The 17461-nt window shown below is 35.8% G+C and overlaps 1 protein-coding gene across 1 annotated transcript in view; it reads right to left on the minus strand.

Annotated features, from left to right (window-relative positions):
• Positions 1-1245: 1245 nt before the first annotated feature.
• The window catches only part of LOC135689853 (uncharacterized), a 30521-nt gene continuing 14305 nt past the window's right edge, over positions 1246-17461 (minus strand). The window contains exons 19-28 of the mRNA XM_089108611.1: positions 16418-17137; positions 10521-11993; positions 9969-10082; positions 9343-9450; positions 9037-9147; positions 8496-8609; positions 7211-8251; positions 3672-3776; positions 3202-3297; positions 1246-2701 (exon numbers count right to left, since the gene is read on the minus strand). Coding sequence (XP_088964737.1) covers positions 2577-2701; positions 3202-3297; positions 3672-3776; positions 7211-8251; positions 8496-8609; positions 9037-9147; positions 9343-9450; positions 9969-10082; positions 10521-11993; positions 16418-17137 — 4007 coding nt within the window. The 3' untranslated portion in view covers positions 1246-2576. The remainder of the gene's footprint in view (positions 2702-3201; positions 3298-3671; positions 3777-7210; positions 8252-8495; positions 8610-9036; positions 9148-9342; positions 9451-9968; positions 10083-10520; positions 11994-16417; positions 17138-17461) is intronic.

Genomic DNA, 17461 nt, shown 5'->3' on the forward strand with positions numbered 1-17461 from the left:
GTCTTCACACGTAAAAGGATTAAATATTCATAGACTGCCGATAAATTTATTGTAGTTTTATCCTATTCCTTGAGGAGATTCCCCTCCTTAGCTTCGAGATAAAAAAAACCTATTGATAAATACGAGAAAAGTGAGCAAGCATTTTCCCTAAAATTGCACAAACCTTTCTTTTCCTTTAAACTAATGATACAGAAGTAATTTTCTTTGATTGTTTGTAATGAGCGACAAGTGTTTCAAGAAGTCCTTTGCTTAAAACATAGCATGCTTTCTCAAATTTTCTTGTAGAGAGTTAAGAATATTTAACAAGTTACTTGTGTTTAATCCTTGTAATTGCTGCAAACTAGAATTATTTTGATCTTGAAAATTTTAAGAACCAAGTTTTGATGATAAAAACTTTATTCCTAGCTATAACAGGTTGTTTCCTAGGACCCATTGTGTAGGTATAGAAAGTAAACACGCCGAGACGAAAACGATGTTTTAAAAAAACAAACAGTAGAGGCACCATGCTATCAATTTTCCGCATGGATGCACTAACTATTTAAGGTACAAAAATCCACAATGTAAGTATTCATTGTTGGTCTGATTCACTTTAGCCAGAATATTTGGAGATAAAAGTAATCTCCCTTGTAGTCATCTTCTCACGTATGGCTGTTAACCTTGACGTATAAATTTCAATAATATTTTCTTGTATTTTGAGTACGAGACGATGGGTCATCATTACACGATAGCAAAGCAAGCAAGAAATATTGATTGGCCTAGAAATTTGTCTTTTGTTCTGAAAAATATATTTCAGGCTTTCTTAGTATTTTCAGTTAGCTAGAGGTTCTGGTCAACTTATTTTATGCTCTATTTTTAAATGGAAGCTTCACATAAAAACGGAAAATTAAGCGACCATCGGAAAAAATATTAAACTTTCTTACAATAGCTTTGTTTCCTTGTCTTTAATACTTAACTCTAGATCACATTTCCTTTTAAACACTTTTTGAGAACATTTGAGATGTTTTGTTAATCCAATGAAAGTTTAAAGATCTTCAGTTCATTTTTGTATTTTAGCGATAAATGACAAGCTTCTATTGACTTTTTGTTCTTCTATAAAGCTTGCTCCTAACTATTAACACAAGTACAAACTCAAACCCAAACGTGACTATCGTGTCCTAGTGGGGATGGTCTAGACCCAGGCATACGAAAAATTGGCACTTTTACTTTCGCAGTTGTTTATTGTTTAACATGAATATTTCCCTAATATGTTACTATCGATCTGCAACTAGAAATAAATTGCCGTTTAAATTTAGTTATTACCTGATTTTAATTCTCGGGAAGAATTTCTCTCAGAAAGGCGAGAAAAATTATGAGCTGTGTTTCCACTTATTCGGACTAAATTAGAAGAGACAATTGAAAAGTATACGAGCTTAGATATGCTTAAAGAGAGGTTGACATATTTTAGCCATCGTCACATCCGCGTAACAAACACGTTCTATAAAATTTCACACAAACATTTGAAGACCAACCACAGATGATCGTTATTGTAATCTTCATATAGTAATAAACAATTCTTCACATGTATCTAAATTTTGTTTTATAAATTATTTCGTTTCTAAAGTTTATTTCGATAGTATTCAAGTTTTTTGCTTACTTTAGATGAACAATCAAAATTTTGCTCCATTTATTTTGATGCAATTTATCTGATTTCATCAGCGTCATATACAAGGACAGAAATATTACTTTATCTAAAAATATATTAAATTTACATTACAAAAAGTCATTGTTCTTTATTTACATAACAAATGTATTTTAAAGATTAAAATTTTCATTGCAATTAAAATTTGAATATCCAGTATGTATACTGAAGAAATAATTACGGTCAATTTACATCAAGTTGGGGGTAATTGGCTAAATTTTAGGCCAATGTTCAGTTTCTTTAAAAAGTTTGAGTCTTATTCACTGAGAATTTTCTACACGGAGAATGATGTTTTTTGAGCAGTATTAGAAGTAGTAACAATAAAAATATGTTTGCATATAGGGTATGGTTTTATTCTATTCTCTCAAGCATCCAAAGAAAAAGACTTGACGGCAAGCTTTACCCATAGCTCGATTGGCCTAAGAAGTATTATCTTCACTCTTATAAGTAATGATGTTATTCGATATACCCAAAAATAACTAAGCGTAATGTCTTTATAGTGTTTTATATTTATAGCGTTTTTATATCGAAGTTTTTTCTAGCAGCAGCTACAAAAATTTAATTTTGCTTTGAAGTGATTTACTCTTCAGTCTGTAATCAGAATTAACAATCGATAACCTTCCTGTTCCAAGGCCTCTTTTCAGGGGGCTCCCATCGACAATTGCTTCTTGATGGTTGATACTCTATAAATTATGATAGAAGCTATTTGCCATGGTTGCATTCACCCAGAATTGTTAACTATTTCATTCTCGAAGTATCTGGTGCAGCTGATGTATATAAATGGGATGAACATGTAGCGGAGTCGTTAATTTGATTCTTTTTGCAACCAACGGACCTCTGTTCTAAGCTTCGACTGCTCGCTTAGTGTCAAAAGACACGTACAGGTCAATAAACTGCACTAAAGCATTGGATCTGTGTTCGGCCAGCAGTCATTTCCATTTCCATAGTAACCAGGTTTACAGAAGCAGAAATTATCAAGACAGTCTGCATTGGGGCTGCATCTTGCACAATGATTAGTGAATGCTACAAAAAGGAAATATCGTTCAGAATTTCCATGCAAAAACATCGATTTTGTTTTTTGTGTAAATCAAATTATTTATACTTATACAAACATTATTTCCCTTGCCAATTTTTACAGTATTTACGTTTACAAACATATTCAGCAAGAATTTTCGCAATATTTTTAATGTGAAATGAAAAAATATATTTGAATTAATTCTTGTATTATCCTTTTACTCGTTAGATTATCAAGATCTTCAGCTTCTTATATTTCATATTCAATAGCTAATGTATAAAAATAAAGAAAGGCCCAAAAAGAAAAGAGTGGACACTTTGAACTAAGATATAGAGGGAGACCAAAAAAGAAGATAGCAGGATCATTTAGGGGAAACAGCAAGTGTGCTAGATATCAATGACAAAAATGGGTAAATTGATGTTGCAGAATCCATCAACCAGCAATGGCCTGAACTGCTGATTCTGATGATGATGATGATGATGATAGATTATAGTGTAACTAAACTTACGAGTGCACTTCAAGCCATCACCAAGAAAACCAACTTTACAAACGCAGGTGTCGTTGTCGCAAGTTGCATTTTCATGGCAGAATATACAAGGATTTACTGAAACGAAAGATTAGCATAATCAAGTCAACTTGCAAGGAAATCTTAAATCATTTTATCAAATCTATTTTTTAAGATAGTAAACAATCTTGCAACTGCGTGAAAATATGCTTGCACCTTCTAATCTTTTACCTTTTACCTTCTGATTGGTAAATATTTCCAACACAGTTAAAGCAACGAATATCTCATAACAACAAACTAATGATATTAGAACATGATTTAGCAGAGTATACTGAGTCCTGGTCATGTCACTAGCTGATATTTTCTCTATATAAAAAATGGTTCACGCAAAAGGATCTCGTCATAACAGTTTCTGTTTACGTAACATTTTCCTTCGATAACGATAGCCCTTCTTTAGGACATAAAAAGCATACCTTTGCAAGTTTTTCCATCTCCAACAAAGCCATCTTTGCACTTGCAGGTTCCCTTAATGCAATCAGCATTTTCACTGCATTCTTTGCACTTTGCTTTTGCAGCACCTATGATGCATAAAAAGGATTAAATACTAATACTTTTAATCATTTCTGCAACCCAATTGATATTAACCTAATGGCACAGAAAAACAGTAAATTATGTGAGCGGATAACTAATAAACATATTCGAATAACGAACCTAATTTTAGTCAAAGATCACACAAAACATTTATTTAAATTAATCCATCAGTAGAAGATGACTTTCATCGGGATTGTTTAGAGTTTTGAAGGAAACTTATTAAATTGTCAAACCAAAATGCCAAAAAGAGGTGAAACAAAAAGGTGTTATCTTTGCAAAACAAATCTTTAACAGTCAGTTGAAATCTGTTTTTCATTGAAGCCGGATTAAGAAATCGTACATATTTAGATATTGAGTTTCTAATGTGTGATGTATTAGTTCAGTTTTGAGTCCTATTGTTATAGCCTCGTTTTGTGATAGTGATTCAAGTTGGACTCTAGCGTGAATGTGCCTGTTCTCTTCCGTGTACTCGGCCTGATATATTACAAAATGTGCAGAGAATGCATGAAAATGTTTGTTCACTTGTCTGTTATAAAGTACTCAAAACCGTATAGGCAAAGCTGTACACATTTTTGGCGAAACTAGGAGTAGCAAGGGATGACAGTCTCGCTCTACACACCTAAGCGTATATATAGAATAATTTACATCGATATAAGCAAAAAAGATCAATTCGCTATATCGATATAAGCAAAGAGATAAGTTCGATTCTGATTGACTGGCCAAGTCTAGCAGATAAACTGCTTCAGGATAAATCAGTAAAAAGTGGTTAAAAATGTTAAGAAAGGATGTTAAGACCAAGGTTACGGCCTTGGATAGGTGGTGACGTTTTCAGCAATCAACTGGAAGATGATAATCAATGTATTTCAGCGTGTTGTACGTCGAGCAGAAATTAATACAATTAGATAACGACTTTGTGCACAAAAAGCTCTCTGGACATCGCAGAAGCGCAGATGCTTCTATGGTTGGAATACGTTACAAGGAAGAAAGAAGACATCTGAGAGTTTATCCACGGTTCATCATGCACGGTCAAATAGAAGGGAGCAGGAAAATGGAAAGACTCCGGAGAATGTGGAGCGACGACATCAGGCAATGGACAGGTCTGGGCCTGACAGAAGCATTGCAATCAGTGGGTACACAAAAGGCCTCCAGAGGGGCTACGGTCATGATGATTGTGATGATTATGATGATGACACTAAAGAAAGATAAGTACGAAATTTCGAGCATAAAATTTTATCAGGTAAAAAGAATAGAAGGAGTAAGAGTTATAAAAAGAACTCTCTTTTTAACAAATTTTTTAAGAGAGACTTTCTAAAAAAAAAATTTCAGGCCATGCCCTACACACTGTCATAAATGCCCCTTTACCAACAAGGAACACCAATTTTGCCAATAGGGAAAGCCCATGACTCAAGTTCAGTTTCAAAATCACAGTTTTAAATCATACAAAATACATTGCCAAAATATCACCCTGCCAAAATATCATCCCTCCCCAAACATTTCTTCATCGAATTTAGACGAAATACAAAATCAATCTTGCCGATAACTGGAGGGACACTTTTTCCAAGAGATAGTTATTGTAAGGAAAAGGCTGCACGTGTAATCTACCTTTTACTCTTCTTCTGTACCAGAAGAAACCTTTTCTCATCAGCAATAACAAGACAGGCTATTGCATAATACCATGGTGGCATTTTCTCGTGGTTTTTTATAATAAACAATTTGATCAACCCGTTTACTAACTGGGCAACCCTTTACACTGTTAGTCAATATTTTCAGACATTTCAACGATACTCCTATTTTTATGCGTTATGGTATACAAATCATATTTTCTAGCTACTGCTGGTTATTGTAAATTAATTTTGGCATTTTTTTCAAATTTTTTTAATTTCCTGGATTGCAAGGGAAGAAGTCAGCTTTAATTATTCGTTATTTTACATACCCTTATATTGCTAAAATCGAAAAAAATCCGCGTTTTCATCAAGTATCACAGATATTTTTTTACTATATTGAGTGAGATTTGTGAATAAATCAGCATTATTAGCACACTGATAAAACTCACCATCCTATATTGTTGTATGTAAATAATGTCTGGCCTTTCTGCGCATCGCACTGCATTGCAATTCTACGCAATTCTTTCATTCATTACACAAGATGTCAAGTTAATGTTTAATGATTAGGATTGTAAAGCTGTTAGAAGGTTAGAAGAAACAAAGAAAATACAACTTGTTAAATCAATCTTATAAACAATGTTAGGAAGTTATATATCACAATATGTTACGAAATGCATATTTAATAACAAAAAAAAACTTTAGGGTTAATGCTATTGTTAAGTTATTACTAGAGCTTGTTTCAAACGACTTAGATTATTAGATTAAATTTTCAGAAATTTTCAGATTTCCATTCAAAGCATTTTATTATGTATTAGTATAAATTATGTATACTTTTCTCTTATATATATCGATTAATGCATTATTTGAAAAATAACTTACGCAAAGGTATTATTGTTTTGAGTAAGCAAGACTAAAACTACAATCAAGAGGATTATTTAGTTACATAAATGATTAGCTTTATCACTAATATTTAAAGAAAACCACTTAAAAAAAACAGGTCTGAACCTTTTCAAAGCAAAGTGGGACTCAAGACATAAATATTAACCAAATATGCCATTGGTATCGAAAAAAACGGAAAATAGTACCGAAGAGCGGAATCCAGTTTTGATGTTAAAAAAAAAGCAAAAGATGACTGATTCTTGATTGAAGATTTTGCGGCTTTAGATTATTTTTCATAGGCCCCCTTTCTCTTAGGTAATCAAGAAACAAGTTAACTCTACTTTCATTACAGTTAAAAGGTTAGAAAAATTGCTAACCTATTTGGTTTAGAGTGTAGTGTAATCCTTGAATCATTTTTTATTAATTAACTTTGCGCGAGATGCAAATATAGCACCACTTTGGTTAATTAGTTAGGGTTAATTGAGATTAATCAAGGTCAGGGGTTAACTAGGAATGAAATGCATGATAGTCGTTAAGTTTATAAAACAAATTTCCAAAATCTTAACATTTTCTTGAAAATTTTTTTAAGACTTCTATTACCATTCAAGACATCCAATTACGAATGAATTCGGATTGCCTGACGTAGACAGTCCTTTCCCACAATATGAGATACATATCTAGCGTGTCTGTAAGAAATCTTAGTATACTTGCCCAAATATAGATGATATAAGCAAAGTGTTAATGCAGCAGGATGCATCTTTCCAAGAATCTTTCCCTTAATGTTTTCATCCTATTTTTCGTTATAAAAATGTATGCTTTTTTATATTCTTATTATATTCTTATATTTTTATATTCAACTTTTCATTGTGTTCTCCGTCATTTTTTGTACTTACATTAATAAATCCCCGCTATTCAATCATTTTCATTAACAATTTTACCTTTCTTTGCCACGACACTTAGCGAACGTCCTCCAGAAAGATTCCCAGCCTCAGTTGGACCTTCTATTTCAGTCTTTTTGCAGCAGCCGACGTTAACACACCATTTATCACAAAAAGATTCACAAAACCCTGGGCACAAAGTCTTTGGTTTCTTAGGCAATGTTTTTGTACCCGGTCGTTGTTGTCTAGCTTTACTGTTTTCTTTCTGTCCTGTGTTTGGTTTTGCCCATACAACTCGAGGTTTCTGCTGCAGCTTGATACCCGGTTTTGTTTTCGTATCTTTAGTGGATTTTATTCTAGCATCCTTTACAACGACGTGCTTGACTGCTGGTCTTGCATATACTGAAGGCCCCTGGTATTGGTTGCCATGCGCTGCTATCTGGTCAAGTCCACCTGGAGCATAATACCCTGTGGAATCTGTGTACACATTGTTATCATTCATTCGGAGATTCTGCGGATTTTGAAGTCTCATCAAAGTCTGTGCCGTAGGAATTCTTTCTTTCGGTTTCTCCTGTTTAGCGGTTGGCTTTTCCATAGGTGGCTTTTTCTCCTCCGGTGTCTTCTTGTCCTCGTCTGCTCCTTTTCCTTTCATAGGAGCCGCAGCAACTAAATGTGTGACGTATCTGTCATCCTGTTTCAGAGATGTCGGTGGCTTCTTTTTCTTTTTCCCATCATCCTTCGGGGCCTCTTTCTTTTTGTCTTTTGTTCTATCCCCCAAATGCAACACGACAGCAGGCGATGAGCTGATAGCGAGCTGAGGTTCATCATGGTCATGTCGCTCATGGTGATGACTTGTTGCATCGTCATCAAAAATGTCAGGAAAATGATGCTCTTCGAATACCTGGTGACCGTGGTGGTCATCAAGTGGGACAGCATCGATTTTGGTCTCCGGAACTGGATGCTCTTCCAGTGGACCATCACTTAGGCTGTTCAGCTCTTCCATCAAGAATGGGGGTTGCCCGTGCGCTGGTATTGGAATAGCCTGAGGAGGCACTGGTTTTGGCTCAAGTGTAGCTGGGAATGAAGTTGGCCGCAGAATGGCTAAAATAACAAAGTTAATGGATATTTTTGGAACCGAATTTGACTACATCCATTCACGTGCCAGATGACAAACCGTTCGATATATCACAGCTGCAGGGAGTTTGAAATTGCTAGTTATTAAGTAACAACCAATATATCATATTTTTCACATTCTTTTGCCTTGTTGGATGATAAATGTTATGATTTAAGAATAATATTCAATTGATTAAACAAAGTGAAACGAAGTAAAAGAAAAGGAAAATACCATCACAATTTCTTCCTGCAAATCCGTTTTTGCAGATGCAAATATAATTTGATGGCATCTCTTGACACCTTCCTCCATTCAAACATGGATTTATTGGGGAGCATTTTGCTTCAGCTGTTGAAGATTTAAAGAAAATCAACACTAAGTAAGTTTCAGGTAAGCAACAGATGATTTTAGAATTCTGATACGTGTCTGAGTTCTGACCTTGATGACTTTAAGGTTTAAAAAGACATTCTTCTTGACTATCAAAAAACAGCATCACATTCCATGATACGCAGAAACAGTGAACAGATTTTTGCTTCATTGACCTTCCAATTGGCAATGTACTTGCAGTATACTCAGACAAAAGTAATCACACCATATTCTTTTTCGATCAGCTTTATTCTCTCTTCAAAAAACAATCTCTAACATGGTCAATTAGTAGAGGTAAATGTGACTTCTCTCTAGTTTGTCCTAAGGAATGTCAGTTTCCTTGCCTTTTTAACGAATTACGAATCACCAAGATTACGATTCGTTTATAGTATTTAACTAAAGAACTTACTTTCACAGTATTTTCCTTTGTACCCAGGAAGACACGTGCAGTATATTCCAGTAAAGGTTGACGAACACGTCCCTCCATGCATACACGGGCTTGGGTGGCATTTGTCCCTCTCTGTAATGAAATTATAAAAAGATGTTTATGCAGGCATATGTCGCAGAATAACTAAAAAGTCAAAAAGAAACGTCATAAGGTATCGTTGTTGTCAAGGATTTCAAACCAAAATAAGAGCTGAGATTTGTTTCCTTCAGTTGATATTATTTTCTCATGCATCTTCAGGTATCATGTTATTCAGCAACATCAACATACCATCACAACGTTTTCCTTGATATCCCAGTTCACAAGTGCAAACAAAGCCATCGGTGTTGGAAGAGCACGTCCCATGCTTGCACGGTGTAGGGTAGCAGTAACTTCGCTCTTGAAAAGGCAAAAACGAACCAATGATAAGCAAGAAAGGATTGCTTCATACTCCGGTAAAAGATGCATTAACGATAAGACCTACTATTGAAGGCACGAGAGTTCTTTACTTTGACAAAAATCGATTATTGAATATCACCCTTCCCCTTTTTGGCACTGATTTTAATATATGATACTTGACTTTAAAGATGTAAGTAAAACATATATAACAGGGCCTATATATCCAATTTTGAATACGGATGTTTCATATTTTGTACACAATTGAAACAACCTCATTATCATTCGTCAGCACCACTTTGTAAGAAGATCAACAAAAAGGAAGTGACTTTAAGTTCTTCTCTTTGCCACCACACACAATCAAACATATAATAGACACTGCAATGTGTGCTTAGAGCCTCCCTTATATCAACAAATTCTATGCTGTTGTTGAAGTGCACAGTTCCTAGTCATATTAGGTCTAACCTGTAGTAAAGGGAGTAACGAATCCCTACATAATAGTGATGTTGCATTATACTCACTCTCGCAGTTGATGCCCATGAATCCTTCGCGACATGTGCATACGTATCTGTCTATATAGGCCGTGCACTTGCCTCCGTTTAAACAAGGTTTAAAACTACATCGTGCGCTGTAAGCTAACAAAGAAAACAAATAGTGAAATGATTATACAGTAATACATCCTGTCTGTTCCGTTACAATGCTTGTCGAGAAAAGTTATAATTGTCAAAGAGAAGATGTTGTCCAAGGCGATTCGGTTGACGCTTTCAAAAAGACACTTATTGAATAAAGAGTTTTTTGTCAAATTTTCTTTTGCTGCTTCTTAGTAGATTTACCACACAAAAAGCATTTAGTAACATTCCTTAACGATCCATGACAAACACAAATCAAAGCAAGATGGACAATTTTCAGATAGGAGCAGTTTAGGGTTGGCCTATGAGAAAAGTTCTCGACGATTTCAATTTCTGTTTGTGAAATGTAAATTACACAATTTGCTCAAACACTGTTAAACATCAGAATTAATCAATAAATCAATTTATAAATGCTCTTAGGAAAGGGCAAATGAAGTAACCTACATGGTCGATGTGGGTGATACATATGCTCTTCCATATGGTCGTCTTCATTATCATCATTCATCGCAAAGTTGCTGTTTTCCCTTGTAAATCCCTCATTAACATCATGATGAAAATCTCCTCCCTCAATGTGGGTGTAAAGATGCTTGGGTTGCATAAAAATGTGCTTCGATTTGTGGGGCAGATGGACAACTTTTGCCGGATATATTGGAGGTCCTATTGAATCTAAATCGGATAATGAATGAAACTGGTGACTGTTTAACAAATTTTGGTTCCGACCGAGTACTTCTGGATTGTCTCTTAATAGTTCAAGAGAATCCTTTGATATTCCTAGTGTTGGTTTTGCAATCTTTGGTTTTAAAAACACATCCCGGACAGGCATTATATCAGATGCAACCCGGGTCATTTTTGGAGCAAGCATCCCTTCATTGGTATTGACATACCCATTATCGGCAAGAAACTCTTTATTTGCATTCCATTCGGACATACGCTCTAAATCTTTATCAGCAAGTAGGTGCTTGAATTTTCCCGCTGACAAATCATCCAAGAGCTGTTCCGGAGGTGATATAGATTCATCGTAGATTTGATCCGGATTAACTGGCGTTATATAAGCCGGATTGAGAACTGGGTCACTTGCAACGTTCAATGTATTTATAGTTGCAGCACGGTCTACCGTGTCTACTACAGCTGGCTGGTTGTTTGGTTGAGGATGTGCAATCGCATTGATTAGGTTAGCGTTCAGACTATCTAAGTGCTTTTTTAATGATTGTTCTACTTTGTTTTCCTCGATCAGCTGCTTTATCCCTGAAAATGCACTTGCACTTGGCTGCAAAGTTTGTGCAACTTTTTCTAGCAATGATACCGGTTTCTTGCTCCGTAACTTGGAAGCTTTCCTGAACATAAATTCCGGCAATCCGGATATGTTCCTGAACTGTTCGGTTAGTAAATTTTGTGCCGGAAGATTATTGATAGAAGCTTTGACCTGTGATACAGGCAAATATGCCCCTTTCTTTTCATTTAAATCAATCATATTAGCAGTGTCTATGTCTGTTATATCACCTTCTTTCATTGAACTCTTCAGAAATTCTAGTTCTTTCGGGATATTGTACGAGATCTCGGCCCGATTCGCTGCCTGGTCGCTTCCAGTGATTTCGTCCATTAATATATCTTCTGCTTTACGACTGAGCAAATTCGACTTTCGTTCTTGAGTGACATTTACGCGCTTCATGGAACGTCGATAGTTCGGATTTTTCGATTCCGTGACCGCATGGCGATCAATCGAAACGTGGGTTCTTCTATTAATTTCATGGTTAACTTTCTCGTTTCGGCCCGCATTTCCATGGCCTGATTTGTGATGAATACTATCGTGCCTCTTCGCTTCTGTTTGACAAATCAAAACAATACTGATAATTGCAAAAGCAATCCAGGCCCCGCGCAAATACAAACACATCCTTGAGCCAGTCACTGTTGAGCAGGCAAATCATCTTCCCTTGTCTGGCATCGTATATATTGTAACAGCTAATACTGCCAATGTCGAAAGGGTCGCATCTTCTAGATTTCTTCGATAAAAAATAATATCAATATCAACATACAAAACAAAAAATTTCTTGTATTTTCTAGCTTCAGGATGCAGTCCTTGGAGCAAGTGCAGGTAGCAAAGCGCGATGATTTGATTGCACTTGACCGACGCGCTGCGCATTGTAACTGCTACAGATATTACGATTGGTCGCACAATGGACACGCTTAAGCGGTTAACAATACAACAATTTCAAACCCAGTTTAGTGAACCTTGCAACTAGAGATAACAGATTGAAGGTCTTCACTTATCACTGCGACGCTCAACAAAAGCAATAAACATTTAGACGCGAAAACAAGCAGGATAGCAAGAAAACTCGGGGTTAAATTGACCAACCGATACCTTTATTTTCACCATTCATTGTGCTTGAGGCGCAACTTGTAGAAGACATTTTCTCAATGATTAACAGGAGGACAGAATTACAAATGAGTAATCCTACTCAAAGCTTTCAGGTGTAGACTTTCTATTAGGGCATCGGAAATCTAAGCAAAATTGTCTTCTATTAAGCCAAATAAAGGTAATTTAAACAGTTGTACAAAACCATAAACCAGTCTAAGAAACTCATATGCACAGCTGATCTGAAGATACTATCCGAGCATCCAAAGATTGAAGGTGTATTATGCTGCGCATCTAATTTGTGGTTGTTTTTAACTCAAAGTTCTGCTAGATTTTGCGTTGTAAAACTCTTACACATCTCAGCTTCTACCGAAGTACCCTGGGTACTAGAGCGGAGGAAATGGAAGAGAGAATCGGAGGAGCGTCTAGTTGAGTAGAGAGAAAAGTGCTTGAGTTTGAAATGCTACGCTAAAGGTTTTCAATGACAGTGCAATTCGTAAACTATTTAACTTTTGTTAGTCACAAAGAGTAGTTTTTAACTTTGCAGCATTGATCACTGCAGTATCACAACAATCTAAAGCAGAGCAAGCGTAAGAATCTTTGGGCAACCGGTTCTCTTGCCAAAGATGCATAAAAAATCACATTGTCAAGAAGAACTAGTAACATCAGACACCATGATAACATTAAAACATTGAAGGACGGACAACTTTATGCAAAGACAAAAGTAAATTGATTGGGATGTAGCCATTTAGCGGAGGAACTAAATATTTCTCTATAATTTGCAGCAGCTTGCTTGGAAAATTTCGATAAGTTAAAAAAAATGACCCATATGAAGGCTATAAGCAAACTTTTTGACATGAGAAAAGAAACCAGATATGGAAGCGCATTGTCTAAGCAGTGTAAAATTGCCAAGGAAGCTACAAGATCTACGCATTGAAGTTTGGAAACCGTATCTAGAGACCAGCATTAGAATCAATGCCCACAAAGATCAAGGCAAATATTAACAGTTGGAACTTGGTCATATCAGTACAATCAAACAACAGCCTTGGCATTCTATAATTGAAAAGTCAAGCAACATTGCAAAGAAGGAGGGGACAGTCTGTTACTTGAAACATGACCAACCTTTTGAAAGGTATAAGCATGATTTCAAATAAGCTTGCTGCAACGTTGTGACGTTTACTAAAGCATTTCTGGAACAGTTACAATTTAGACATATAAAAACGTACTCTCCATTGCCTAGTTTGAGTGGGGTTATAGCAGCAGGGGGTTGGTACTGTCTCTACAATTTAACGAAAAGGGGGGACAATTAATAGTGTGAAAAGATGCAGAATAAACACTTAACTGCCACAAAACAGAATACCTAAGGTATAAAGAGGCTGATGACAGTGACAAGTAAGGATCAGAGTCATGGAAAGAATAAAAGTTCGAGTTAGGATCAAGATAAAGGGTAGGGTTACAGTTAGAGTAAGGGTTTTTTGGCAATATTACAAAATATTGAGCGTAAAAAAGTTGACCTGAATAATAGGCCAATTTTGAAAACCTGAAATTTTCAATTTTTAAGGTCCCTTGCTGTTGGTAAAGCATACTTTTTGTTTTCGTTGGTGTCCTCAATGTTGATTGTGCGTTGTTTGATAAGAACTCATTTACAGAAAAAAATTTTTAGTTTGGTATTCCTTATCATGCAAGACAAATTATAAAGACTGGGACTATGATAAAGTAACAGTAATGGTAAAATATTCCGAGCCTACATCTAATTAGGTTCATTTTTTGAATTTTCGTAACAAATTTTCAATCAAATAAACTAGAAAAATGTTGATATACTTCCAACGAATTAAGAAATTTTGCAGACTTTCAAGTTAAACATATCAAATTTCGCCTCGATTTTTCTTCAATAATTCCGTCTTTCTTCAGTTGGTTCAAATTGTTCACATATACCTTTATTGATTTAACAATGAAGCTACATGTAATATAAACAGGTTCCTTATATAAACCTGAATCGTGCGAAAGCCCCTTTTCCATAAAAAAAGAATTGGAACAAATTAGGAACAACTGGTCCAATTGGTCAAATTAGGACCAATTTGAACAAGTTAGGAAACTAAGGATACTCTAGAGCACTAGGTAGTCTTGAAAGAACGAAAGGTACCTTTGGCGAAATTGACCAAAGAATTCGTAAACTATACATTTATTTTGCAAAAGTAAAATTGTTTTATCAAGCTTTGAATCTGATGTTTTGTGGGGGCTCGAAACAGAATAGCTTGTTATTGAATGATGCTAGGCTGGTTCGAGCAATGGATAGCCCATACACTGAAGAAAGGGTAATAATTTGCAGAGAGCAAAATACATTCGTTCATGCATATATAGATACGAACATGGCCTAAGTTTCTTCAACATTGAACCTTCTCATGCCAATAATTATTTCAAATGGCCAAGATTTTTCACTTTTTGGCATTTGTCAATTATTTAGGCTCTAAATTAATACCTTTTCACAAGATACACCTACCCATTCTCTGTCTTCATTGTTAAAAAGTAAAATATTTTCATTGTTTGTAAAATGTGCAAGTGTAAAAGCGTTTTTATGTCCATTCTAAAAAACCTAGTATACTTACACAGAATGAACTTTATATAGCTCAAAAACTGATATATACAGAAAAAAATTATTTGAAAACTAAATTGCTTTCTTAACAGTTTGAGATATGAATTGGTTTAATTCAACTGGAATGGATTTAACACTGTTCAAACACTTAATTGATATCATGTCAAATCTGTATCTTTTTATAATTCTAAGTTATACTTTGCCAAAAATAGATTTTTATAAATTTATTTTTTATCAAAAATTTTAGGAAAATTTTTTTTTAACTAATATTATGAAAGATGATGAAGATAAAGAAGAAAGTAATTAGATCTATATTTCTTTGATATATTTCATGATCAACGTAAAATACTTCTATTTTACAAATACGTTTCGTTTCTTAATATTATGATAAAAAATTAACAAGCATCTCCCTTCCTACAGAGAGCTAATGATTATTTCGTCTAGGAGTATTAGAATTTTTAAGTTCTAATAAGAATAAGATGTTGCTGTATTGTCAGGTAACCAATTCTTTATTTCGCATCTACATACTGCATATACAATGTCTTAAGTGGGATCTGAGACACATTTTATGGTTATCCACCTCTAGCTAAAACTTGTTATGGATATATTTAAAGTAATTTGTATCACAACTTACAAACTTAAATAAAATGAAACTTAAGGCAACAACTTAATAGCATGTCCAAAAAGTGAAATTTCCAAAACTTGAAGGGAAAAATGTGTATGTTTTAAAATGCTAGTAATAAATTCGATCGGGATTATGGTTGTCAACAATGGTCCTACCTTTAGATTTCATCCAGGGCATGATGACAATATAGCCTAAAGGCATTGTGAGTATTTTAGCTGAAATTCTAGTGGAGGGGGAGAGAAATGGTCTATATCATAGTGTCCCTTTTGTGTTCCGCAACGCAGTACAAAAGTGTATCAAATGATCTGCAATTAAACTCTTCCTAGGTTATGCCCATCGCAACAACATAAGAAAATAGTAATAGCAACTCCCTATAATTGGCAGGAAAGTCACTTATTCAAATGAAAGGTGAACAAAAAATAAATTATCATGGATTCGTATAAATGTTAAAATGATAAAATGCGCTAATTTCAACGTACTGATTATGCATACTAGAAAAGCTTCCACAGAAGCTGGAGAGAGACAGACCTATGCTTCCAAATTTTATGAAGAGTATAGGTAACTCATTCGAACTGAGTACCTTGATGTTTATGGACAAATTACGAGTCTTTTTTATACTGATGTCTCCACAATGGCCCTCACTTTTACCATAGCTCGAGTGGTATAGGTTGATTTCAGAATGGTATATGTTCCCAAAGCAGCATGCATGTACGATTGGCGAATGCTTTGTCAACAAATGCTCATATACAAAACATACATTCTCAATTATCTAAGTAACATACTGAAGTTCTTTCGGAGGTTTCTAGTATTTTTACCTGCTTTCCCCCGTGGCAATGATGAACGTTTTACTGAGCAGCAAGCTGGGTTGCATCTGCCATCACAATTATAGAAGCAACCAGTAGGGCATTGGCTAATTACAGGCATTGGAGGGTAATATGGAGGTGGGGGAGGAGGAGGTGGTGGTGGTGCCGGGGGTGGTGGAGGAGGGGGTGGTGGAGGCGGTGGGGGTGGTGGCGGTGGAGGTGGCCTCACGGGAGGACGATGTGGTGGCGGTGGCTTTGGAGCTGCACAACATAGTTGAGGACAAAATGGCAAGCAATTAGAAGAACAGACTGGAGGACAAATGTCCATCACAGAAATTGTGTTAGTTACAGTTTGAGGTGGCATTGGTGGTGGTGGTGGTGGTGGTGGTGGAGGTGGCGGAGGAGGTGGTGGTGGTGGTGGTGGTGGTGGCGGCGGTGGTGGTGGAGGAGGTGGTGGTGGCGCTGCACCATGTGGACAACAATTCATTGGACAACTAGGGTAACAATGTGAATGACATATGGTTGGGCAGTGATGTGCTGGTGGAGGTGGAGGAGGGGGTGGAGGCGGAGGGGGTGGCGGGGGTGGGACGTAGGAATCATGTGGACAGCAGGCGATTGGGCATTGTTCTGCACACTGCGAAGCACATCCAGCAGGGCAGCTCGTCTGCTGAGCAGGAGGCTGCTCTCCTGAAAAATAAGCAACAGTGATAAACAAACAATGTTTGTAAAATTTTAGCCATTTGGGTTGATTTAAAAAATTGATTTCGACTTGATTAATGTTGCCCAACTTGGATTTTTGAGTCATTGTCTCCACTTTTTTTCCAATTTAACTAATGTTCAAGATAAGATGGCTTAGAAACGATCACCACACCCAATCTGAATGTGTACTTTGGTGTATTTCTAAAAGGCTAAATCATTTTTGTGAATTACAATAACTTGAGAACAAGGCAGCCAGTTCTACTGCAAATACAGCTTTTTTTACAGCAGAAAACACATTTCCCCCTTTATTCT

This window comes from Rhopilema esculentum, chromosome 5 (assembly GCF_057945365.1).
Source record: "Rhopilema esculentum isolate cy_ngs chromosome 5, ASM5794536v1, whole genome shotgun sequence".
Classification (NCBI taxonomy): Eukaryota; Metazoa; Cnidaria; class Scyphozoa; order Rhizostomeae; family Rhizostomatidae; genus Rhopilema; species Rhopilema esculentum.